The sequence below is a fragment of the Gouania willdenowi genome, chromosome 13 (assembly GCF_900634775.1).
Source record: "Gouania willdenowi chromosome 13, fGouWil2.1, whole genome shotgun sequence".
Taxonomy (NCBI): domain Eukaryota; kingdom Metazoa; phylum Chordata; class Actinopteri; order Blenniiformes; family Gobiesocidae; genus Gouania; species Gouania willdenowi.
The window spans coordinates 41,759,670-41,784,136 of NC_041056.1; the positions used below are offsets into that span (position 1 = coordinate 41,759,670).

A 24,467-nucleotide genomic window follows, 5' to 3' on the forward strand; every position below is an offset into this window, starting at 1 on the left:
TATACATTTTGTATCTAGGGAAAAGCTCAACCAGGGACAGGAGTTGGCATTAGCATTATCTATACACTCTGTATGCGTCGCATCAGTTGCATCTTTTTTTTGTGCTGTAACTATGTCTGTCTGCATTGTCCCTGTCAAATAAAGAAATAAATAAGGTATGTGGGACGGAATTGGAGATTTGTGCAAAGTTTGGTGATTGTTCACGCATGGGAAACAGGATTTCCCCAGAAGAAGAAGAAGAACACGCAGAATTACAATATAACGATAAAATCTTCAAAACTTGCTTTATTTAAAATGTTATAATAGCAAAAAAAGAAGAAGTGAGGATGTTTATAGAAATGTTTAAGGTTAATGTGTTGGGTCTATAAACCAACCTAACGCTGTGCTCAGTAACAATGATTGTGATTGGTCTAGACGATGACGGAGGTCAGGCTGATGTCTCCGTCTACCTCCAGCGTGTTGACTTGTTGAAGGGAGGTGAACCTGTGCCTGAAGGAGTGTGATGTCATCCCGTTGACCACGATGGTGAAGCAGTGCTTCTCACAGGTTATGGTCAGCTAAAAGAGAGACCACCACCACGTTAGCATGTGATTGTAGCATCTATGAGCTAACCATTGTTTATGTACCGAGAAAGGCTGTCCACGGTGGAAAGGCATGGGCCCCCCTCGCTCCTCGCTCCCCCACTGACCAGACTGCTGTGTGTTCCTCACCACAGTGTTTTCATTAAAGCGAGGGTTGTAGTGCAGAGCCACGCCCGACTGATGGCTCAGATTTACATGAAACCTGCGAGGAAAAAAACTAGGCTTTTACAATTATTCATACAATCTGATAATATTTACAAGTATTTACAACATTTTTCATTCATAATATTTAAGGTTTGAATCATTGGATCATAATTTTAACAGAATTAAACAAACAAAAAAAGGATCCTCCACTGTTTTTACAAATGTGGCCTAAAACCTTTTAAATGTACTTAATAGTAGATCTACGTCTAACAAAACACATTATTATGCACCATATTTGTTTTATTAACTTTTAAAAATGGGACTACTTTACAGTATTAGAGCCTGTGTTCCTCCAGCCTAATTTTTAGATCACTTAGTAGATTTTTAGATCATTTAGTAGATTTTTAGGTCATTTAGCAGATTTTTAGGTCATTTAGCAGATTTTTCAGTCTAAATGACAACTTGTGCTGCTTTTGGTTGCTCTAAATAATCAGGAAAAGTTAACGATGTATCATAAAAACATCATAAAAATGTAAAATGTTCTTTACGGAATGAGGATAAAAACAGTTGTGACCCAAAAAACTCTGTGACCGCATGGAGCGACAGTTCCAACTCTGAGGTTTGGTAGTAGACAATGAAGCAGAGAGGAAAAGCTCTCCTAAGGGACCTTAACTCTCCCTAAAACAGTGCGCTGACACGTCCTGGTGACTGAAGTTAGCAAGTAAACTGCTTTTATCCTCTTTCGGTAAACAAAAAAGAGTTACATCAACATCTTTACGCGAAACATTTACACAGAGAAATAAAATAATATTGTTTTAAACTTTAAAAAAATCTATTACAGTTGTATGTGTAAATGTTAAAAGTGATAGTGCTTTTTACTACATTTTTGTACACTAACTTATATTCATTTATGAAAAATGTTACACCTTACACACTTTGATTTAGTTTTAAGCAGCTCTTCTTTTTTTATTCTTCTTTACACCATCTTTTAGCGGAGGTGGAGCCAGTGGTTCTCAAACAAAGGTTTCAAGTCCCACCTGCACCCTCCCCCCAAATAATCCTGACAAATAACACATTTTCTACTTTATTGATATTAATTTAATTGATCATATTTCAAAATAAATGGCAAAAACTAAACTAAACCAATTATCTGCATAAAAAAAACTATGTAAAAGTGCAGTCATTAAAAATATAGGAAATAAAGAAATATTGTTTACAATCTGTGACAAAAAGCAAAAGAAAACAAAAAAGAAAATAATTTTTTGGTGTCAGCTATTGAAAGTGTGTTTATTGTTCAGCTCCAGGTGAAGTACCAACCGATGTAAATAATTATTTTTACATCGTTACATTTAGTTACATTTAGTTCCCGGTCCATATCGAATGCAGTTAAAGCTCTTTTAATTTGTATTACATTTTTTGGCTCTTATTACTTTCTTCGTGTGTTTAGTGTTATTTTTTCTAATACTTTGTAAAGAGACTGTTTTAATCGACGTTTTGTTTATCAATGTTCAGCTAATCCTACAATACTGTAGTTTAAATCAGACACAATCTTTGGAATATAATTTAGCCAGTTGTTGGATTACTTCCTGTTTGATTTTATTCACAGTTTGAACACAGCGAACTCTGAATGATTGATCACGCTGCAGACGCCGGTAATAAAAATTGAACTTTATATCAGGAATAAGTTGATAATTGTGAAAGGTGGGAATGTTGCCTGTGAGTTTACATTTTCACTTCCTGTTCTCACATCTTCTGAAGGTGTTGGCACACATCTGCATGTGACTGTGGGATCAGTCTAACCCCTAATTTCCACTAACTGGATCTAATTTCACTGAACTGCTGCGTATCTGCTGAGTCATGGCAACGGAGCTGATAGGTTTACATTAAAGTCAATGGCTGTGTTGTAAATGTCTCACTCCGTACTATCCACCACAAACTCAATGAGTATATACTGTCTACTATATACTATAGTATGAGTAGGATGATGAGCATTCCCACTGAACTTTACTTCACAGTTTCCCAAAATGCATTTGGAACCGACAGCGTTAAAAACCTTGATCACACTGAGACTAAATATCTCTGTTGATTCTCTACCTTTACTTTGAAAGTTCTGAAAACATTTGAAGTGAGAAAGTGATCAACTAGAATATCAACATGTGCTCATTTGTGTGAGTAGTGCGTTAGTGTGAGTAGTACGTAAGTAAGAGTAGTACGTTAGTATGAGTAGTACGTAAGTATGAGTAGTACGTTAGTATGAGTAGTACGTAAGTATGAGTAGTACGTTAGGATGAGTAGTACGTAAGTATGAGTAGTACGTTAGTGTGAGTAGTACATAAGTATGAGTAGTACGTAGGTATGAGTAGTACGTTAGGATGAGTAGTACGTAAGTATGAGTAGTACATTAGTGTGAGTAGTGTTTTAGTGTGAGTAGTACGTTAGTGTGAGTAGTACGTTAGTATGAGTAGTACGTTAGTATGAGTAATACATTAGTGTGAGTACTACGTTAGTATGAGTAGTACATTAGTATGAGTAGTACGTTAGGATGAGTAGTACGTAAGTATGAGTAGTATGTTAGTTTGAGTAGTACGTTAGTATGAGTAGTACGTTAGTGTGAGTAGTACGTTAGGATGAGTAGTACGCAAGTATGAGTAGTACGGTAGTGTGAGTAGTACATAAGTAGGAGTAGTACGTAAGTATGAGTAGTATGTTAGGATGAGTGGTACGTAAGTATGAGAAGTATGTTAGTATGAGTAGTACTTTAGTGTGAGTAGTACGTTAGTTTGAGTAGTACGTTAGGAAGAGTAGTACGTAAGTATGAGTAGTACGTTAGTATGAGTAGTACTTTAGTGTGAGTGATACGTTAGTGTGAGTAGTACGTTAGTATGAGTAGTACGTTAGGATGAGTAGTACGTTAGGATGAGTAGTACGTAAGTATGAGTAGTACGTTAGTACGAGTAGTACGTTAGTATAAGTAGTACGTTAGGATGTGTAGTACGTAAGTATGAGTAGTACATTAGGAAGAATAGTACGTAAGTATGAGTAGTATGTTAGTATGAGTAGTACGTTAGTGTGAGTAGTACGTTAGTTTGAGGAATACGTTAGTATGAGTAGTACGTTAGTATGAGTAGTACGTTAGTACGAGTAGTACGCTAGGATGAGTAGTACATTAGTGTGAGTAGTACGTTAGTGTGAGTAGTATGTTAGTGTGAGTAGTACGTTAGTATGAGTATTACATAAGTATGAGTAGTACGTTAGGAAGAGTAGTACGTAAGTATGAGTAGTACGTTAAGATGAGTAGTACGTAAGTATGAGAAGTATGTTAGTATGAGTAGTACGTTAGTATGAGTAGTACGTTATGATGAGTAGTACATAAGTATGAGTAGTACGTTAGGAAGAGTAGTACGTAAGTATGAGTAGTATGTTAGTATGAATAGTACTTAGTATGAGTAGTACGTTAGTATGAGTAGTACATTAGTATGAGTAGCACGTTAGGAAGAGTAGTACGTAAGTATGAGTAGTGTTAGTATGAATAGTACGTTAGTGTGAGTAGTACGTTTGTTTGAGTAGTACGTTAGTATGAGTAGTACGTTAGGAAGAGTAGTACGTTAGTATGAGTAGTACGTTAGGAAGAGTAGTACGTAAGTATGAGTAGTACGTTAGTATGAGTAGTACGTTAGGATGAGTAGTACGTTAGTATGAGTAGTACGTTAGTGTGAGTAGTACGTTAGGAAGAGTAGTACGTAAGTATGAGTAGTACGTTAGTATGAGTAGTACGTTAGTGTGAGTAGTACGTTAGTTTGAGGAGTATGTTTGTATGAGTAGTATGTTAGTATGAGTAGTACGTTAGGAAGAGTAGTACGTAAGTATGAGTAGTACGTTAGTGTGAGTAGTACGTTAGGAAGAGTAGTACGTAAGTATGAGTAGTACGTTAGTATGAGTAGTACGTTAGTGTGAGTAGTACGTTACTTTGAGGAGTATGTTTGTATGAGTAGTATGTTAGTATGAGTAGTACGTTAGGAAGAGTAGTACGTAAGTATGAGTAGTACGTTAGTATGAGTAGTACGTTAGGATGAGTCGTACGTTAGTATGAGTAGTACGTTTGTGTGAGTAGTACGTTAGTTTGAGTAGTACGTTAGTGTGAGTAGTACGTTAGTTTGAGTAGTACGTTCGGATGAGTAGTACGTTAGTATGAGTAGTACGTTCGGATGAGTAGTACGTTAGTATGAGTAGTACGTTCGGATGAGTAGTACGTTAGTATGAGTAGTATGTTAGTGTGAGTAGTACGTTAGTTTGAGGAGTATGTTTGTATGAGTAGTATGTTAGTATGAATAGTACGTTAGTATGAGTAGTACGTTAGTTTGAGTAGTACGTTAGTATGAGTAGTACGTTAGTGTGAGTAGTACGTTAGGATGAGTAGTACGCAAGTATGAGTAGTTCGTTAGTGTGAGTAGCACATAAGTATGAGTAGTACATTAGTATGAGTAGTACGTTAGTGTGAGTAGTACGTTAGTATGAGTTGTACATTAGTTTGAGTAGTACGTTAGGAAGAGTAGTACGTAAGTATGAGTAGTATGTTAGTATGAATAGTACGTTAGTGTGAGTAGTACGTTAGTTTGAGTAGTACGTTAGTATGAGTAGTACGTTAGTGTGAGTAGTACGTTAGTATGAGTAGTACGTTAGGAAGAGTAGTACGTAAGTATGAGTAGTACGTTAGTATGAGTAGTACGTTAGGATGAGTAATATGTTAGTATGAGTAGTACGTTAGGAAGAGTAGTACGTAAGTATGAGTAGTACGTTAAGATGAGTAGTACGTAAGTATGAGAAGTATGTTAGTATGAGTAGTACGTTATGATGAGTAGTACATAAGTATGAGTAGTACGTTAGGAAGAGTAGTACGTAAGTATGAGTAGTATGTTAGTATGAATAGTACTTAGTATGAGTAGTACGTTAGTATGAGTAGTACGTAAGTATGAGTAGTACGTTAGTGTGAGTAGTACGTTAGTATGAGTAGTACATTAGTATGAGTAGCACGTTAGGAAGAGTAGTACGTAAGTATGAGTAGTGTTAGTATGAATAGTACGTTAGTGTGAGTAGTACGTTTGTTTGAGTAGTACGTTAGTATGAGTAGTACGTTAGGAAGAGTAGTACGTTAGTATGAGTAGTACGTTAGGAAGAGTAGTACGTAAGTATGAGTAGTATGTTTGTTTGAGTAGTACGTTAGGATGAGTAGTACGTTAGTATGAGTAGTACGTTAGTGTGAGTAGTACGTTAGGAAGAGTAGTACGTAAGTATGAGTAGTACGTTAGTATGAGTAGTACGTTAGTGTGAGTAGTACGTTAGTTTGAGGAGTATGTTTGTATGAGTAGTATGTTAGTATGAGTAGTACGTTAGGAAGAGTAGTACGTAAGTATGAGTAGTACGTTAGTGTGAGTAGTACGTTAGGAAGAGTAGTACGTAAGTATGAGTAGTACGTTAGTATGAGTAGTACGTTAGTTTGAGTAGTACGTTAGTTTGAGGAGTATGTTTGTATGAGTAGTATGTTAGTATGAGTAGTACGTTAGGAAGAGTAGTACGTAAGTATGAGTAGTACGTTAGTATGAGTAGTACGTTAGGATGAGTCGTACGTTAGTATGAGTAGTACGTTTGTGTGAGTAGTACGTTAGTTTGAGTAGTACGTTAGTGTGAGTAGTACGTTAGTTTGAGTAGTACGTTCGGATGAGTAGTACGTTAGTATGAGTAGTACGTTCGGATGAGTAGTACGTTAGTATGAGTAGTACGTTCGGATGAGTAGTACGTTAGTATGAGTAGTATGTTAGTGTGAGTAGTACGTTAGTTTGAGGAGTATGTTTGTATGAGTAGTATGTTAGTATGAGTAGTACGTTAGGAAGAGTAGTACGTAAGTATGAGTAGTACGTTAGTATGAGTAGTACGTTAGGATGAGTCGTACGTTAGTATGAGTAGTACGTTTGTGTGAGTAGTACGTTAGTTTGAGTAGTACGTTAGGATGAGTAGTACGTTAGTTTGAGTAGTACGTTAGTGTGAGTAGTACGTTAGTTTGAGTAGTACGTTTGGATGAGTAGTACGTTAGTATGAGTAGTACGTTCGGATGAGTAGTACGTTAGTATGAGTAGTATGTTAGTGTGAGTAGTACGTTAGGATGAGTAGTACGCAAGTATGAGTAGTTCGTAAGTGTGAGTAGTACATAAGTATGAGTAGTACGTTAGTATGAGTAGTATGTTAGTGTGAGTAGTACGTTAGTTTGAGGAGTATGTTTGTATGAGTAGTATGTTAGTATGAGTAGTACGTTAGGAAGAGTAGTACGTAAGTATGAGTAGTACGTTAGTATGAGTAGTACGTTAGGATGAGTCGTACGTTAGTTTGAGTAGTACGTTTGTGTGAGTAGTACGTTAGTTTGAGTAGTACGTTAGGATGAGTAGTACGTTAGTGTGAGTAGTACGTTAGTTTGAGGAGTATGTTTGTATGAGTAGTATGTTAGTATGAGTAGTACGTTAGGAAGAGTAGTACGTAAGTATGAGTAGTATGTTAGTATGAGTAGTACGTTAGGATGAGTCGTACGTTAGTTTGAGTAGTACGTTTGTGTGAGTAGTACGTTAGTTTGAGTAGTACGTTAGTTTGAGTAGTACGTTAGTGTGAGTAGTACGTTAGTTTGAGTAGTACGTTCGGATGAGTAGTACGTTAGTATGAGTAGTACGTTCGGATGAGTAGTTTGTTAGTATGAGTAGTATGTTAGTGTGAGTAGTACGTTAGGATGAGTAGTACGCAAGTATGAGTAGTTCGTTAGTGTGAGTAGTACATAAGTATGAGTAGTACGTTAGTATGAGTAGTACGTTAGTATGAGTAGTACGTTAGTATGAGTTGTACATTAGTTTGAGTAGTACGTTAGGAAGAGTAGTACGTAAGTATGAGGAGTATGTTAGTATGAATAGTACGTTAGTGTGAGTAGTACGTTATTTTGAGTAGTACGTTAGTATGAGTAGTACGTTAGTGTGAGTAGTACGTTAGTATGAGTAGTACGTTAGGAAGAGTAGTACGTAAGTATGAGTAGTACGTTAGTATGAGTAGTACGTTAGGATGAGTAATACGTTAGTATAAGTAGTACGTTAGGAAGAGTAGTACGTAAGTATGAGTAGTACGTTAAGATGAGTAGTACGTAAGTATGAGAAGTAAGTTAGTATGAGTAGTACGTTAGTATGAGTAGTACGTTAGTGTGAGTAGTACGTTAGTATGAGTAGTACGTTATGATGAGTAGTACATAAGTATGAGTAGTACGTTAGGAAGACTAGTACGTAAGTATGAGTAGTATGTTAGTATGAATAGTACGTTAGTGTGAGTAGTATGTTAGTGTGAGTAGTACGTTAGGATGAGTAGTACGTAAGTATGAGAAGTATGTTAGTATGAGTAGTACTTAGTATGAGTAGTACGTTAGTATGAGTAGTACGTTAGTATGAGTAGTACGTTAGTGTAAGTAGTGCGTTAGTATGAGTAGTACATTAGTATGAGTAGTACGTTAGGAAGAGTAATACGTAAGTATGAGTAGTGTTAGTATCAATAGTACGTTAGTGTGAGTAGTACGTTTGTTTGAGTAGTACGTTAGTATGAGTGGTACGTTAGTGTGAGTAGTACGTTAGTATGAGTAGTACGTTAGGAAGAGTAGTACGTAAGTATGAGTAGTAGGTTAGTATGAGTAGTACGTTAGGATGAGTAATACGTTAGTATGAGTAGTACGTTAGGAAGAGTAGTACGTAAGTATGAGTAGTACGTTAAGATGAGTAGTACGTAATTATGAGAAGTAAGTTAGTATGAGTAGTACGTTAGTATGAGTAGTACGTTAGTGTGAGTAGTACGTTAGTATGAGTAGTACGTTAGTGTGAGTAGTACGTTAGTATGAGTTGTACATTAGTTTGAGTAGTACGTTAGGAAGAGTAGTACGTAAGTATGAGTAGTACGTTAGTATGAATAGTACGTTAGTGTGAGTAGTACGTTAGTTTGAGTAGTACGTTAGTATGAGTAGTACGTTAGTGTGAGTAGTACGTTAGTATGAGTAGTACGTTAGGAAGAGTAGTACGTAAGTATGAGTAGTACGTTAGTATGAGTAGTACGTTAGGATGAGTAATACGTTAGTATGAGTAGTACGTTAGGAACAGTAGTAGGTAAGTATGAGTAGTACGTTAAGATGAGTAGTACGTTACTTTGAGGAGTATGTTTGTATGAGTAGTATGTTAGTATGAGTAGTACGTTAGGAAGGGTAGTACGTAAGTATGAGTAGTACGTTAGTATGAATAGTACGTTAGGATGAGTCGTACGTTAGTATGAGTAGTACGTTTGTGTGAGTAGTACGTTAGTTTGAGTAGTACGTTAGTGTGAGTAGTACGTTAGTTTGAGTAGTACGTTCGGATGAGTAGTACGTTAGTATGAGTAGTACGTTCGGATGAGTAGTACGTTAGTATGAGTAGTACGTTCGGATGAGTAGTACGTTAGTATGAGTAGTATGTTAGTGTGAGTAGTACGTTAGTTTGAGGAGTATGTTTGTATGAGTAGTATGTTAGTATGAATAGTACGTTAGTATGAGTAGTACGTTAGTTTGAGTAGTACGTTAGTATGAGTAGTACGTTAGTGTGAGTAGTACGTTAGGATGAGTAGTACGCAAGTATGAGTAGTTCGTTAGTGTGAGTAGCACATAAGTATGAGTAGTACATTAGTATGAGTAGTACGTTAGTGTGAGTAGTACGTTAGTATGAGTTGTACATTAGTTTGAGTAGTACGTTAGGAAGAGTAGTACGTAAGTATGAGTAGTATGTTAGTATGAATAGTACGTTAGTGTGAGTAGTACGTTAGTTTGAGTAGTACGTTAGTATGAGTAGTACGTTAGTGTGAGTAGTACGTTAGTATGAGTAGTACGTTAGGAAGAGTAGTACGTAAGTATGAGTAGTACGTTAGTATGAGTAGTACGTTAGGATGAGTAATACGTTAGTATGAGTAGTACGTTAGGAAGAGTAGTACGTAAGTATGAGTAGTACGTTAAGATGAGTAGTACGTAAGTATGAGAAGTATGTTAGTATGAGTAGTACGTTATGATGAGTAGTACATAAGTATGAGTAGTACGTTAGGAAGAGTAGTACGTAAGTATGAGTAGTATGTTAGTATGAATAGTACTTAGTATGAGTAGTACGTTAGTATGAGTAGTACGTTAGTGTGAGTAGTACGTTAGTATGAGTAGTACATTAGTATGAGTAGCACGTTAGGAAGAGTAGTACGTAAGTATGAGTAGTGTTAGTATGAATAGTACGTTAGTGTGAGTAGTACGTTTGTTTGAGTAGTACGTTAGTATGAGTAGTACGTTAGGAAGAGTAGTACGTTAGTATGAGTAGTACGTTAGGAAGAGTAGTACGTAAGTATGAGTAGTATGTTAGTTTGAGTAGTACGTTAGGATGAGTAGTACGTTAGTATGAGTAGTACGTTAGTGTGAGTAGTACGTTAGGAAGAGTAGTACGTAAGTATGAGTAGTACGTTAGTATGAGTAGTACGTTAGTGTGAGTAGTACGTTAGTTTGAGGAGTATGTTTGTATGAGTAGTATGTTAGTATGAGTAGTACGTTAGGAAGAGTAGTACGTAAGTATGAGTAGTACGTTAGTGTGAGTAGTACGTTAGGAAGAGTAGTACGTAAGTATGAGTAGTACGTTAGTATGAGTAGTACGTTAGTGTGAGTAGTACGTTAGTTTGAGGAGTATGTTTGTATGAGTAGTATGTTAGTATGAGTAGTACGTTAGGAAGAGTAGTACGTAAGTATGAGTAGTACGTTAGTATGAGTAGTACGTTAGGATGAGTCGTACGTTAGTATGAGTAGTACGTTTGTGTGAGTAGTACGTTAGTTTGAGTAGTACGTTAGTGTGAGTAGTACGTTAGTTTGAGTAGTACGTTCGGATGAGTAGTACGTTAGTATGAGTAGTACGTTCGGATGAGTAGTACGTTAGTATGAGTAGTACGTTCGGATGAGTAGTACGTTAGTATGAGTAGTATGTTAGTGTGAGTAGTACGTTAGTTTGAGGAGTATGTTTGTATGAGTAGTATGTTAGTATGAGTAGTACGTTAGGAAGAGTAGTACGTAAGTATGAGTAGTACGTTAGTATGAGTAGTACGTTAGGATGAGTCGTACGTTAGTATGAGTAGTACGTTTGTGTGAGTAGTACGTTAGTTTGAGTAGTACGTTAGGATGAGTAGTACGTTAGTTTGAGTAGTACGTTAGTGTGAGTAGTACGTTAGTTTGAGTAGTACGTTTGGATGAGTAGTACGTTAGTATGAGTAGTACGTTCGGATGAGTAGTACGTTAGTATGAGTAGTATGTTAGTGTGAGTAGTACGTTAGGATGAGTAGTACGCAAGTATGAGTAGTTCGTTAGTGTGAGTAGTACATAAGTATGAGTAGTACGTTAGTATGAGTAGTACGTTAGTGTGAGTAGTACGTTAGTATGAGTTGTACATTAGTTTGAGTAGTACGTTAGGAAGAGTAGTATGTAAGTATGAGTAGTATGTTAGTATGAATAGTACGTTAGTGTGAGTAGTACGTTAGTTTGAGTAGTACGTTAGTATGAGTAGTACGTTAGTGTGAGTAGTACGTTAGTATGAGTAGTACGTTAGGAAGAGTAGTACGTAAGTATGAGTAGTACGTTAGTATGAGTAGTAAGTTAGGATGAGTAATACGTTAGTATGAGTAGTACGTTAGGAAGAGTAGTACGTAAGTATGAGTAGTACGTTAAGATGAGTAGTACGTAAGTATGAGAAGTAAGTTAGTATGAGTAGTACGTTAGTATGAGTAGTACGTTAGGAAGAGTAGTACGTAAGTATGAGTAGTACGTTAAGATGAGTAGTACGTAAGTATGAGTAGTATGTTAGTATGAATAGTACGTTAGTGTGAGTAGTATGTTAGTTTGAGTAGTACGTTAGGATGAGTAGTACGTAAGTATGAGAAGTATGTTAGTATGAGTAGTACTTAGTATGAGTAGTACGTTAGTATGAGTAGTACGTTAGTATGAGTAGTACGTTAGTGTGAGTAGTGCGTTAGTATGAGTAGTACATTAGTATGAGTAGTACGTTAGGAAGAGTAGTACGTAAGTATGAGTAGTGTTAGTATGAATAGTACGTTAGTGTGAGTAGTACGTTTGTTTGAGTAGTACGTTAGTATGAGTAGTACGTTAGGAAGAGTAGTATGTATGAATAGTACGTTAGTGTGAGTAGTACGTTATTTTGAGTAGTACGTTAGTATGAGTAGTACGTTAGTGTGAGTAGTACGTTAGTATGAGTAGTACGTTAGGAAGAGTAGTACGTAAGTATGAGTAGTACGTTAGTATGAGTAGTACGTTAGGATGAGTAATACGTTAGTATGAGTAGTACGTTAGGAAGAGTAGTACGTAAGTATGAGTAGTACGTTAAGATGAGTAGTACGTAAGTATGAGAAGTAAGTTAGTATGAGTAGTACGTTAGTATGAGTAGTACGTTAGTGTGAGTAGTACGTTAGTATGAGTAATACGTTATGATGAGTAGTACATAAGTATGAGTAGTACGTTAGGAAGAGTAGTACGTAAGTATGAGTAGTATGTTAGTATGAATAGTACGTTAGTGTGAGTAGTATGTTAGTTTGAGTAGTACGTTAGGATGAGTAGTACGTAAGTATGAGAAGTATGTTAGTATGAGTAGTACTTAGTATGAGTAGTACGTTAGTATGAGTAGTACGTTAGTATGAGTAGTACGTTAGTGTGAGTAGTGCGTTAGTATGAGTAGTACATTAGTATGAGTAGTACGTTAGGAAGAGTAGTACGTAAGTATGAGTAGTGTTAGTATGAATAGTACGTTAGTGTGAGTAGTACGTTTGTTTGAGTAGTACGTTAGTATGAGTAGTACGTTAGGAAGAGTAGTACGTTAGTATGAGTAGTACGTTAGGAAGAGTAGTACGTAAGTATGAGTAGTACGTTAGTATGAGTAGTACGTTAGGATGAGTAGTACGTTAGTATGAGTAGTACGTTAGTGTGAGTAGTACGTTAGGAAGAGTAGTACGTAAGTATGAGTAGTACGTTAGTATGAGTAGTACGTTAGTGTGAGTAGTACGTTAGTTTGAGGAGTATGTTTGTATGAGTAGTATGTTAGTATGAGTAGTACGTTAGGAAGAGTAGTACGTAAGTATGAGTAGTACGTTAGTGTGAGTAGTACGTTAGGAAGAGTAGTACGTAAGTATGAGTAGTACGTTAGTATGAGTAGTACGTTAGTGTGAGTAGTACGTTAGTTTGAGGAGTATGTTTGTATGAGTAGTATGTTAGTATGAGTAGTACGTTAGGAAGAGTAGTACGTAAGTATGAGTAGTACGTTAGTATGAGTCGTACGTTAGGATGAGTCGTACGTTAGTATGAGTAGTACGTTTGTGTGAGTAGTACGTTAGTTTGAGTAGTACGTTAGTGTGAGTAGTACGTTAGTTTGAGTAGTACGTTCGGAAGAGTAGTACGTTAGTATGAGTAGTACGTTCGGATGAGTAGTACGTTAGTATGAGTAGTATGTTAGTGTGAGTAGTACGTTAGTGTTAGTATGAGTAGTACGTTAGTGTGAGTAGTACGTTAGTGTGAGTAGTACGTTAGTGTGAGTAGTACGTTAGTATGAGTAGTACATTAGTATGAGTAGTACGTTAGTTTGAGTAGTACGTTAGTGTGAGTAGTATGTTAGTATGAGTAGTACATTAGTATGAGTAGTACGTTAGGATGAGTAGTACGTAAGTATGAGTAGTACGTTAGTATGAGTAGTATGTTAGTATGAGTAATACATTAGTACTCTGGCGGCACCAGAGACATCAGTGCATCTATTTACATAAAGGATTGGTTCTTTTTGTTCGGTCGTGGTGCATTCTGGAAATCTGCTAAAGGCTACAGGACCAACAGAGGGGCTCAATGAGCCTGTTTTTTTCACACAAACTACTAGTTTCATGTAAAGCTCTCCTTACACAGTGACATCATTGTTTAAATGTATTTTGTATTACTGATATGCACTTGACCGTTATGCACTGATAACTTCTTTCCCATGGGTGATACAGGAGGGAGGAAGGGAGGGATGGGTGGGGGGAGGGGGGGCTTTGGGGGGAAAAACTAAAAACAAAAAGGAAGTTCTATTTTTCTGCATTATACTGTACTTTATTGTTACCTGTGAATTTGCTCCCATTAAAAAGGGTTATAAAACAAAATCCCACCTTGTGGCGTTGGGGTGCACAGTTCCCTGGATGACGATAGTCCTGCCTGCAGCGAGTCCTCCAAAGATGGAGTTCCTGTACGGCACAATCTTAACACAAACACACAACGTAGAGATGAAAATCACTGTCATTTTTAATACAGTCATAATAAAACACACACAGGAAAGAGTTATTTTCCTTTCCCTTTGAAAAAAATGTGTGATTGGGTCCATGGAGGGCAAATAAGTTCAAAACAAATTAGCAAAACTGATTTAGGAAAAGAATCAGTTCTCATTCTATTGATCTTAGAGCTGCATTTAACACTGAAGCAGAAAATGCGGTGTCATAGATCTTGCAAACGTGGGTTGGACTAAATGGAAAAGTTCTGCAATGGTTTAAGTTGTACTTGGAGGAGTGAAGTTATTTTGTATGCATTGGTAACTTCAATTGTGACAGATTACCAATGTCCTGTGGGGTTCCTCAGGGCTCTGTTCTTGGACCTCTTCTGTTTAGCCTTTATATGCTTCCTTTAGGACACATTTTACAGAACTGTGACTATATCTATTAAAGCTGCAATGATTAGTCGATATAATAGATGTCGACTACAAAAATTAGTCGACACGGATTTTGTGTCATCGACGCATCGTTTAATCTTGTAAATTAATGATAAAATCCAGCCTGCTTTCTTTCTGCTGCAGTACCTTACATTGACTGCCAGGGACAGTGTTGCGCCACCTACTTTGTGCAAGTAAACAGCGAAGAAGAAGGATGGAGAAAAGAGGAAAAAACTGAAGAAGCTCAACACGACCTAAACATTCTAAAGATTCAGAACTTTTCACCAAAAACATACGAGTGAAACACTTTAAGTGTAAACTCTGAAGTTCAGTTCTCAGTCATTAAAGGGGACATATTATGGTTTTAAATCCTTCCTTTTTACATATAAATCATACAGTTGTGGTCTATATAAAGCGCAACTGCAATGCTTGGGTCTGAATTCCTCATTATTATAGCTCCACCCCTTTTCTACCCTTTTCTGATGTGCTTCTGAGAGCAACTCACTTTGGTGTGGCCTCTTTAAATGCAAATGAGACACTTCATACCCCGCCCCCTCTCCAGGCTGCAGAGGTGACACTCAGTTCAACTCCACCCTGTTCGGCCATTTTTGTAGTTTGATAGAAGAGATACGGTTATGTAGCGGTGCAGAAACTTTTTATTCAGAGGTTATTTACAAAATGTCAACAACGTTAGACTTGTCCATCCAGCCTTACACGTTCCAGCCAGAGTCGGACCCGGTGGAGCGAGATGAAAATGAAGATGATGAACCTGCAGAACCCTAACAAGTGAGCTAACACAAGCACCGAGCTAACGCTAGCGCCAAGCTAACGTCATGAAATGCATTTTAATACAGTCTTTTCAAAGACAAAAATGGCAAAATGAAATGACTAATGAAAACTTTAGACTTAAATTAAATCACGTAGGCCATATCATCAAGGATCTAAAACGAGCACACAGCGCTAACATATGAAGACGGTACAACTGCTAATGCTAACAAAACAATGACAGGGACGTCTTATCATCACACTTTTTCGCGTTATTTACAGTTTACCGAAGTGCTCTGTTCATCGTCTCCAAAGATAGAAGGAATTGAACCCTCAATCAGACAAAGTCTTTCTGTAAATCCTTCTTTATACTGGTGGAGGTTGATGAAGCAGTCGTCCTTGAAGTGCTTCACGCACACAAAAATGACCTTACCCACAGATGTGGGTACATTTCTGTAAAAAATAAAACTCAACCAGGCACTTTGAAAAGGTTCTGATGCTGGGAGACGTTGTAATGAAGTGTGTGGGTTACTACATCCAACAACCGAACAGTTTGACTTATCCTCTCGTAACTTCTGCATCCTGGAGCTTGGACTACAAAATAAAAGCGAGAAATAAAAATGGCAGATTGCTCGAAGTGTTGGACCTGGAGTTGATGTCCTAATTTGGCAGTTCCGATGCAAATACTGTGACGTTATTGTTCAAAAAATGTTATAGAGAATAGAAAAATCGAAACAGATTGAAAAATATGACCAAAACAGAATATAAAGATATCTACGGAGCACCTGAAGAGACTAATTTAAACTTTTCTGTACTTCTAAACACTTTAAATATACAACAAAATGCATTTAAGGGCTAAAAATGTGTATTTAGCATGATATGTCCCCTTTAAAGCATGACGGAGATACACGGAGGGAGGGAGGGACCCCCCAAACAGAAACAGCTGAGTCTCGGTTTGTACACGGACAGAGAGAGGAGTGACATCACTACTGTATCGTAAGTCATTTCTCCCTGGGATAAATAAAGGACTATTGATTCTGATTTGCCCAGTCTTTTATTTCTAATCACATGCAAATGTGTTTGTTATCCAACAGTCTGTGATTCAAATAGGTATGAATTAATAATAGGTTGTAGGTTGAAAGCATGTTTATCACTGCACTCATCAGTGAGTTAGTGACGTACCAGCATTCAAATAGTTTTTTCTGCTGATACTAGTGTTTAGTCTGAACAGTAAACCTCTTTAATTTATTATTAAATATGTGATTAGGAAAACAAATTATAATTAAACATTTCTTAACCTTTTTTTTCAAACAAGATATTATTAATTCTTTTATTTTATGGACTTGATTTAAGTAAAAGGATGACTGTGATTGGTTTAAACCCCATTACCTCTACAACCTGCAGGTTAGCTATTACGACTTTGTTCAAGACCTTTTAAACAGAGCTGATCCTGGTAATCCCATAAGGGTTAAAAACAGGCGATCAACAATTACAATGTTTTAAAAGTGAGGTTAATACACATTCACATAGCCATACATTTGATTCTACTAATAATTTGCACAATAATGTCTTTCGTTTTTTGGCCTTTGTTTTTCGGTTTTGGCCAATAATTGTAGAAGAAAAAAAAATTAGTTGCAGCATTTAAGCCCTTCAAACCATCACAGATGTGGAAGCAGTTTATGCAAATACACCCAGACAGACACTCACTGTAGGAGGACATCCAGGTTGGGCCGGGAACCCTGGATGGGCCGGGAACCCTGGATGGGCCGGGAACCCTGGTTGGGCCGGGAACCCTGGTTGGGCCGGGAATGCAGGGTGAGGGGGAAAGCAGCTCTGGTTTGGGAATGCTATCTGTGGACACGTCGGCTGTATTAGAGAATAAACACCAAAGAGAAAAAAAGCAGGTTCATTAGTGCCACCGTAAGTGGGACACAGATTTTCCTCTTTGTGTTATTTTTCCTGTTACCACTGGATTGTTGAAGTAAATGTTGGAGACCTCAACTTTCCCTCCAACTGAGATGGTGTCCACTTGATGAAATGGGATTCGATGTCGATAATCCATGAAGTAGGATCCATTCACAGTCAGCTAAGGAGAGAAAAGATGGAGCTTCATCAACATTAATGGGTCTGTATTAATGCTCAATCTGAGCTTTAATCTGAGCATTAATACAGGAAACTACAATGGATTTGTGTGTGTTTGTTGCAATTTTGCTTTATTTCCGCATATTTTATTTCATTTTGTGTGTTGGTGTTTTATTTTTTTCTTGGAATCATTGTGTGTTTTTGTTGTCGAGAGTCATTTTGTGTATTTGTGTTGTCATTTTGTATATTTTTCTCTTATTTTCTATATTTTTTGCAGTTGTTTTGTACTTTTTCCATCAAGTTGTGCTTTTTTTTGTTGTCATATTGTATTTTTCTCACATTTTGTGTGTTTTTGCTGTTCTTTTGTATATATTTTTTCTTTCATTGTGTGTGGGTTTGTATCGTGTGAGCAATTTTGTGCATTTTTGTGGTCATACTGTGTTTTTGGAGTTATTTCTGTGTATTTTTGTTGTTGGAGTAATTTTGTGTATCTTTCTGGCATGTTGTGTATATACTCTTTTAACCTCTTTAGACCTAACAATAATTATATAGTTTCCCTTTTCTTGAATAAAATGGTGCTAAGTAACTTAATTCTAAAATGAGCTTTTAGCCTTTCATGTTGTTAGCCCATGCTAGCCACAGTTGCACCAAATATCATCTCTGTAATTTGTCAAGTTATTAGATTAAAATTTATCTCATAAACAAAGAAGCAACATGTTGATACCATTAAATGAACAGGATTTTTAAAATGCGTCGTTCCATTACCTGGTAGGTCTCACGGGAGACGGTGATGACCAGGCTGAAGGCGGAGCCTGGGTGGAAAGGTGAGTTGGTTTTCCTCTCCTCCTTGCCCCACCTGCCACGCTGGAAGCTGTTGGTCACCACATACGTGGAGCATTCATAGCGTGGATTGATATGAAGAGCGATGTCTGCGTTGGCTCTGGAGCCACACTGTAAATTCACATTAAACCTGGAGAAAGCAAAAAGAAAACATCAGCCATTAAAGTGACAAGGATCATCTTTAACTGATGTTATTTCACTGTAAAGTAAAGCTGGGACGGTTTTAAAGGGACCCTCCACTGTTTTTACAAATGTGCCCAAAAACTTTCTAAATGTCCTTATTAGTAGATTTATGCCTAACTTAACACATTATTATGCACCATATTTATTTGATTTCATTTTAAAATGGGACTACTTTATAGTTTTAGAACCTTTATTCCTCCTTGAAATCGTGCGATTGATGATGTCACAAGGCCCCAGTGCCTGTAAACATCCATTGTTTTCAATTGTAGTTTTTTGTTGCCATTGTAGTGATTCTGGAGTCATTTTGTGTATTTTGTATCTTTTTTTGTGTAGTTTTGAGTCATTTTCATATATGTGTTGTTTGGTGTATTTGTCTGTAATATATGTGTTTTTGGACCCTTTTTGTATATTTTTGTGCATTTCTGTTGTTGTTTTGTGTACTTTTTGTATAAATATTGTTTAGTTTTTTGTTTTATTTTACGAATTTAGTATATTTTTATTTGTTATTATAAACACTGTGTGTGTGTGTGTGTGTGTGTGTGTGGGGTGTGTGTGTGTGTGTGGGTTGTGTGTGTGTGTGTGTGTGGTGTGTGTGTGTGTGTGTGTGTGTGTGTGTGTGTGTGTGTGTGTGTGTGTGTGTGTGACAAAGTTTCAGGTCGAACTGATACCGCGTCGGGGAGATATTCGCTCCACACACACATACGCATGCACGCACAGGCTCGCAGACGTTTTTTGCTTTATAGATAGATTTAATAGCTTTTTCAGTCAAAATGACAACTTGTGCTGCTTTACGTTGCTCTAAAATAATCAGGAAAAGTTAAAGATGTCGATGTAAACCTCTTTTGTTTACAGACAGAGGAGAAAAACAGTTGTGGCCCAAAGAAAATCTGTGACTGCAGGGGGCGACAGTTTCAACTCTGTGGTTTGGTATTAGACAGTGAAGCAGAGAAGAAGAGCTCTCTTCAGGGATCTTTATGGTGCGTTCGATTGTACACCTGGATAAACCTGACAGAACAAAAAAGTGCAATAAAATAGCTCTTGAGCTCAGGATCCCGACTCTGTAATTCTGTTAGGATCCAAACAGCCCGAGTCGATCGGAATCACGTCTTATCAAAGGTACACCGTTAGATGTAAACAGTCACTTTCTTCTCAAATTTTACATTTATGCGTCGACTATTTTTTCATTTGTGTTACTAAAAGTGTAGAATAACTTTGTAATGGCATTTTCAAGGAGCCAATATACAGTATATTACCTCAGCAGGTATTTTTGCTCCTCCAAAAATATCAAAACAAACCTCAGCATACTGTGGGCAGTCATGTTTTTATGGCTCACTGAATGAAACGCATTTACCTTGATGACCCGGATCTTTCCGGGTTCCAAGTGCAATCAAACGCAGCATAACTCTCCTTTGAACAGTGCACAGCTGATGCTCTTGTGAAGACACACATCTTTAACGTTTTCCTGGTTGTTTAGAGCAACCAAAAGCAGCACAAGTTGTCATTTTGACTAAATGATCAAAAAATCAGGCTGAAAACAATAGGATGTTTACAGGCAGTGGGGCCTTGTGACATCATCAATCATGTGAGATGGAGGAACACAGGCTCTAAAACTGTGAACTAGTCCCATTTTAAGAAGTCCATTAATTGAATATGGTGCTTAATAAAGAGTTTTTTGGACATAGATCTACTAATAAGGACATTTATAAGTTTTTGGACACAATTGTAAAAACAGTGAAGGATCCCTTTAAAAACTTTGATATATATATTTTTTATTCTGCAGACACAGAACACAGAGAACAGACCTGTCAGCTCCAGGTAACACTCGTCCACTGATACTGATGCTCTTCCCCTCCAGCAGACCTCCATGGATGGATCCAGTGAAGGGAATTATCTGGAAAAAGTCAGGACTAATAATCATTCTGAGTGCTAATCAATAAACTGACTACCTGCAGCCAGGTGAGCATGTGGACAGTTTATGGAGCACTCACTCTGTTTTTAACATGTAATTATAACGACACATCGTAGCAGAGTGTGTGTCATTAATCAAAGTTCAATTTCACAATATTTCATGAGATGTCTATAGGATATGTCTACAATCCACAGAAGCACTCTATGTCACTATACCAATCCTGATTGGCTAGTGAGAGTCCTCCCAGCCGACTGTCACGCTTCACCGGCCAATCAGGATTGGCATAGTGAAATAGAGTGCTTCTGAGGATTGTAGACAGACGTCACATCCCATAGTGAGACATCTCACAAAATATTAGTCATAGAACCGAGGTTACGAGAGGAACCTAAGGTTCGTTCAGTTTCTTATTGTGACAAAACAATTAACAGAAGTTTTTTTAAACATGGCATCATTTGTATGAAGGACCAAACCTACCAAAATCAAAAATAAATAAATGTGAAAAATAACAAATATTAATATTAATTTCTTATTACTGTTGGCCTATTGGTGGATCCCCATGGAATGAATAAAAGTATCATATTTGTATTTCCTTTTTATTTCCACTTTTATTTATCAATACATATTACATTTTTAACAATATATTTAATTTTTGCATTTCTTTTGTATTCATTTATTTAATGACAAATTTATATTGTGTATTTAAATTTTTACTTCTGTATTTTTTCCCCACTTATATTTATTTATTTGTATTTAATTTTCAATTTTGCTTTATTTTCACGTTTATTTATTTATTCATTTAATTCTAATTTTGGCAGGTTTGGTCCTCCACACATTTGGCGTTCTATTTCAACAGGACAGATAATAAAAAGATAAAACTGAGCTTCATACATAATTTGTTAAAACAAACAGATAGTTTTACAAATTTAGGGCCACTGAAATGTCCATGAAAATACAAATGGGTAAAATCTGAAATGGAATCGGGTTCATTTGGAGACAATCAATCAAAGGACTGAAACTACTGTGCTTCACAAGAACAGGGGTGTACAACATTTGGCCCGCGGACAAAACCTGGCCTGCCAGGGTGTCCAAAGGAGCCCCAGGGTAACAGTAAAAATATCCGAGAACACAATTGGTCCAATTATACAAATTATTATTCTTAATTTGTATTTGTTAACTGAATATTTTAGGCTAAAAACCCGCCCTCTTTGCATTCTTTATTTATTTTTTAAAGTAATTAGAAAGTAAGTCCGATATATACATTTCCTAAACTAAAATGTCTCTAAAGCGTATTATTGCGTCAAATGTTTATTTTTATTTGGAATAGTTCAGTGATTATTACATTAAATTACTTTAAGCATCTAAAGATTTAATTATGACTAATTACTTAATCATTACTTTAGTAAGTATTTTATTTATTTATTTATAAAGCGCTTTTCGCAGATAAAATCACAAAGTGCTGTACACAGAAACAATAAACATACATTTACATCACATGTGTAGCATCATAAAAGGGCAGTAAAAATTGAAAATAAAATCTTGTTAACTAAAAGCATTTTTGAAAAGCGAAGTCTTCAAATGTTTTTTAAAAGTGTCCACGCAGTTCATCTCCCGGAGAGACTGGGGCAGACCATTCCAGAGTCTGGGGGCTGCAGCCTGGAACGCCACTTTAATAAAAACACACAGTGAAACACAACACACCCTGTGTCATAGCCACTTGTCTGAGTTTTGGTTATTTTTGTGTATTTCTGTTGTCGTTTGATACATGTTTCTGATGTTTTTATTGACTTTTGAGTATATTTTGGTATTTTTTAATGTTTTCTTTTTTTTTTGAGTGATTTGTTTGTTTACTTTGCGGGGGCTACTCAAAATTAGAACGAGGGCCACATGTGGCCCCCGCACCACCTGTTGCCCATTTCTGCATTTCGAAATTTAGAAAACATTCCCTTAAACATGTAGAAGCGCATTTTACACCTGAACTTTCTGCTACTTAAAGCATTAACGCTGTGTCATTCTTTATTAATTTGATTCTGCCAGTGACTGGAAAGCCTTAAATCTCTCTCTTTTCTGGTAGAGTTTGGCAGTAACGCTGTAGTAACGCTGTAGTAACACTGTAGTAACACTGTAGTAACGCTGTAGTAACACTGTAGTAACGCTGTAGTAACGATGTGTGTAACGCTGTAGTAACGATGTGTGTAACGCTGTAGTAACACTGTAGTAACGCTGTAGTAAAGCTGTAGTAACGCTGTAGTAACGCTGTAGTAACGATGTGTGTAACGCTGTAGTAACACTGTAGTAACACTGTAGTAACGCTGTAGTAAAGCTGTAGTAATGCTGTAGTAACGATGTGTGTAACGCTGTAGTAACACTGTAGTAACACTGTAGTAACGCTGTAGTAACGCTGTAGTAACGATGTGTGTAACGCTGTAGTAACACTGTAGAAACACTGTAGTAATGCTGTAGTAACGCTGTAGTAACGATGTGTGTAACGCTGTAATAACACTGTAGTAACACTGTCGTAACTCTGTAGTAAAGCTGTAGTAACGCTGTAGTAACGATGTGTGTAACGCTGTAGTAACACTGTAGTAACGCTGTAGTAAAGCTGTAGTAACGCTGTAGTAACGATGTGTGTAACGCTGTAGTAACACTGTAGTAACGCTGTAGTAAAGCTGTAGTAACGCTGTAGTAACGATGTGTGTAACGCTGTAGTAACACTGTAGTAACGCTGTAGTAAAGCTGTAGTAACGCTGTAGTAACGATGTGTGTAACGCTGTAGTAACGCTGTAGTAACGCTGTAGTAACGATGTGTGTAAAATGGTGTTTTAACGCGGGTAAACGGGTTTACATTTATTATTTTTAGAGAACCAACAGTTTGGCTTGCCAAGTCAGTCCTCAAATTTTATTTATATTTGTTTAAATTAATGTAGATACTAATACGGAAGAGGCCACTGTAAAAAAAAAAAAAAAAAAAAAAGAAGCCAAAGAATTCAAAAGAGTAAAAAAAAAGTCTGACTTATGAACTTAAAGTCAGAATTCTGACTTCCTGAATCCTGTTAACGGGGCAAGGCAATTTGAGGCACTTCCGAGGATTAAAAGATTAAAAAGAAGAAGATTTGAACTCACTTAGTTAATTAGTCAGAGACAACTCTGTGATACACGTTTAAAACTGTCTCATTATAAGAATTATACAACTGCAATGATTAACAATTTATCATCATCAACCACATCAACGCTGTGTCATGGTTTATGTAACACAATCATTTAATGTAATTCTGCCAGTGACTGGAAAGCCTTACATTTCTCAATTTTCCAGTGTGTGTAACGGTGTGTGTAACTTACCGGGTTGTAGAAAGGTGTCTGTGTGTTCAGAGCCATCATGATCAGTTATTATCGCTGACGATGTGGAAACTCTGACTTTATATCTGGTTTCAGTTTCCCAAAGTGGGCGGGACTTAAAAACAGCACCGTTTACAGAGAAACAGGGAAAAAACTGCAGCTTTGCGTTGCCAGGTTGGCTGAATCACCGCGCACAAAAGCGTATTTAAAAGCAGGTAAACGGGTTTACATTTGTATTTGCGTTATTCTAAGAGAACCAGCAGATTGACTCGATTCCTTCCTTTGCTTCTTATGTCAATCCACATATCTTATTAATTTTTGTTCAAATTAATTTTGGCACTAATACAGAAGAGGAGAACAAGGTCCAATTTATTATTATTATTATTATTATTATTATTATTATTATTATTATTATTATTATTATTATTATTATTATTATTATTATTATTGATGTTCTGAGAAAAAAGTGAGAATTATACATTTAGATTTAATATTCACCATTTACATTTCAGTTCAACATTGACATTATATTTTCATGAGAATAAACCATGTTTAAAAAACGTATGTGCATTTTTTTTTCATAGCTTTTGACCAGTTATACAGCCATGTTTGTGAAATTTGTGATTTTTTTTTCCTTTTAAAAACATAATGTCAATGTTAAATCTAAATGTTAAATAATAAATCTAAATCTATATGTTAAATGTTAAATATTGAATCAAATTGTTAAATATTAAATCTAAATCTAAATGTTTATTATTAAACATAAATCTAAATGTTAAATCTAAATGTTAAATCTAAATCTAAATGTTAAATCAAAATAATAAATGTTACATCAAAATCCATCTATACATCCAT

At 36.5% G+C, this 24,467-nt stretch overlaps 1 protein-coding gene across 1 annotated transcript; it reads right to left on the bottom strand.

The window, feature by feature from the left end:
- Nucleotides 1-267: 267 nt before the first annotated feature.
- On the bottom strand, nt 268-23,733 carry LOC114474428 (galectin-9-like). The gene is made up of 8 exons (XM_028464742.1): nt 23,616-23,733; nt 20,173-20,261; nt 18,113-18,317; nt 17,232-17,351; nt 16,973-17,131; nt 13,968-14,056; nt 627-783; nt 268-557 (listed from the first exon to the last, which is right to left on the bottom strand). Exons 1-8 carry the CDS (start codon nt 23,652-23,654, stop codon nt 411-413), a joined length of 1,005 nt encoding a protein of 334 aa, XP_028320543.1. The 5' UTR covers nt 23,655-23,733; the 3' UTR covers nt 268-410.
- Nucleotides 23,734-24,467: the final 734 nt, after the last annotated feature.

Bases quoted from the DNA above. Each gene is read 5' to 3' on its own strand.
- LOC114474428 (XM_028464742.1), bottom strand. From the start codon at position 23,654: ATGATGGCTCTGAACACACAGACACCTTTCTACAACCCG. The intron at 18,318-20,172 runs GTCTGTTCTCTG...TGCTTTCTCCAG, and splicing joins GTGTTACCTGGAGCTGACAG to GTTTAATGTGAATTTACAGT. The intron at 17,132-17,231 runs GTAACAGGAAAA...TCTCTAATACAG, and splicing joins TTTACTTCAACAATCCAGTG to CCGACGTGTCCACAGATAGC.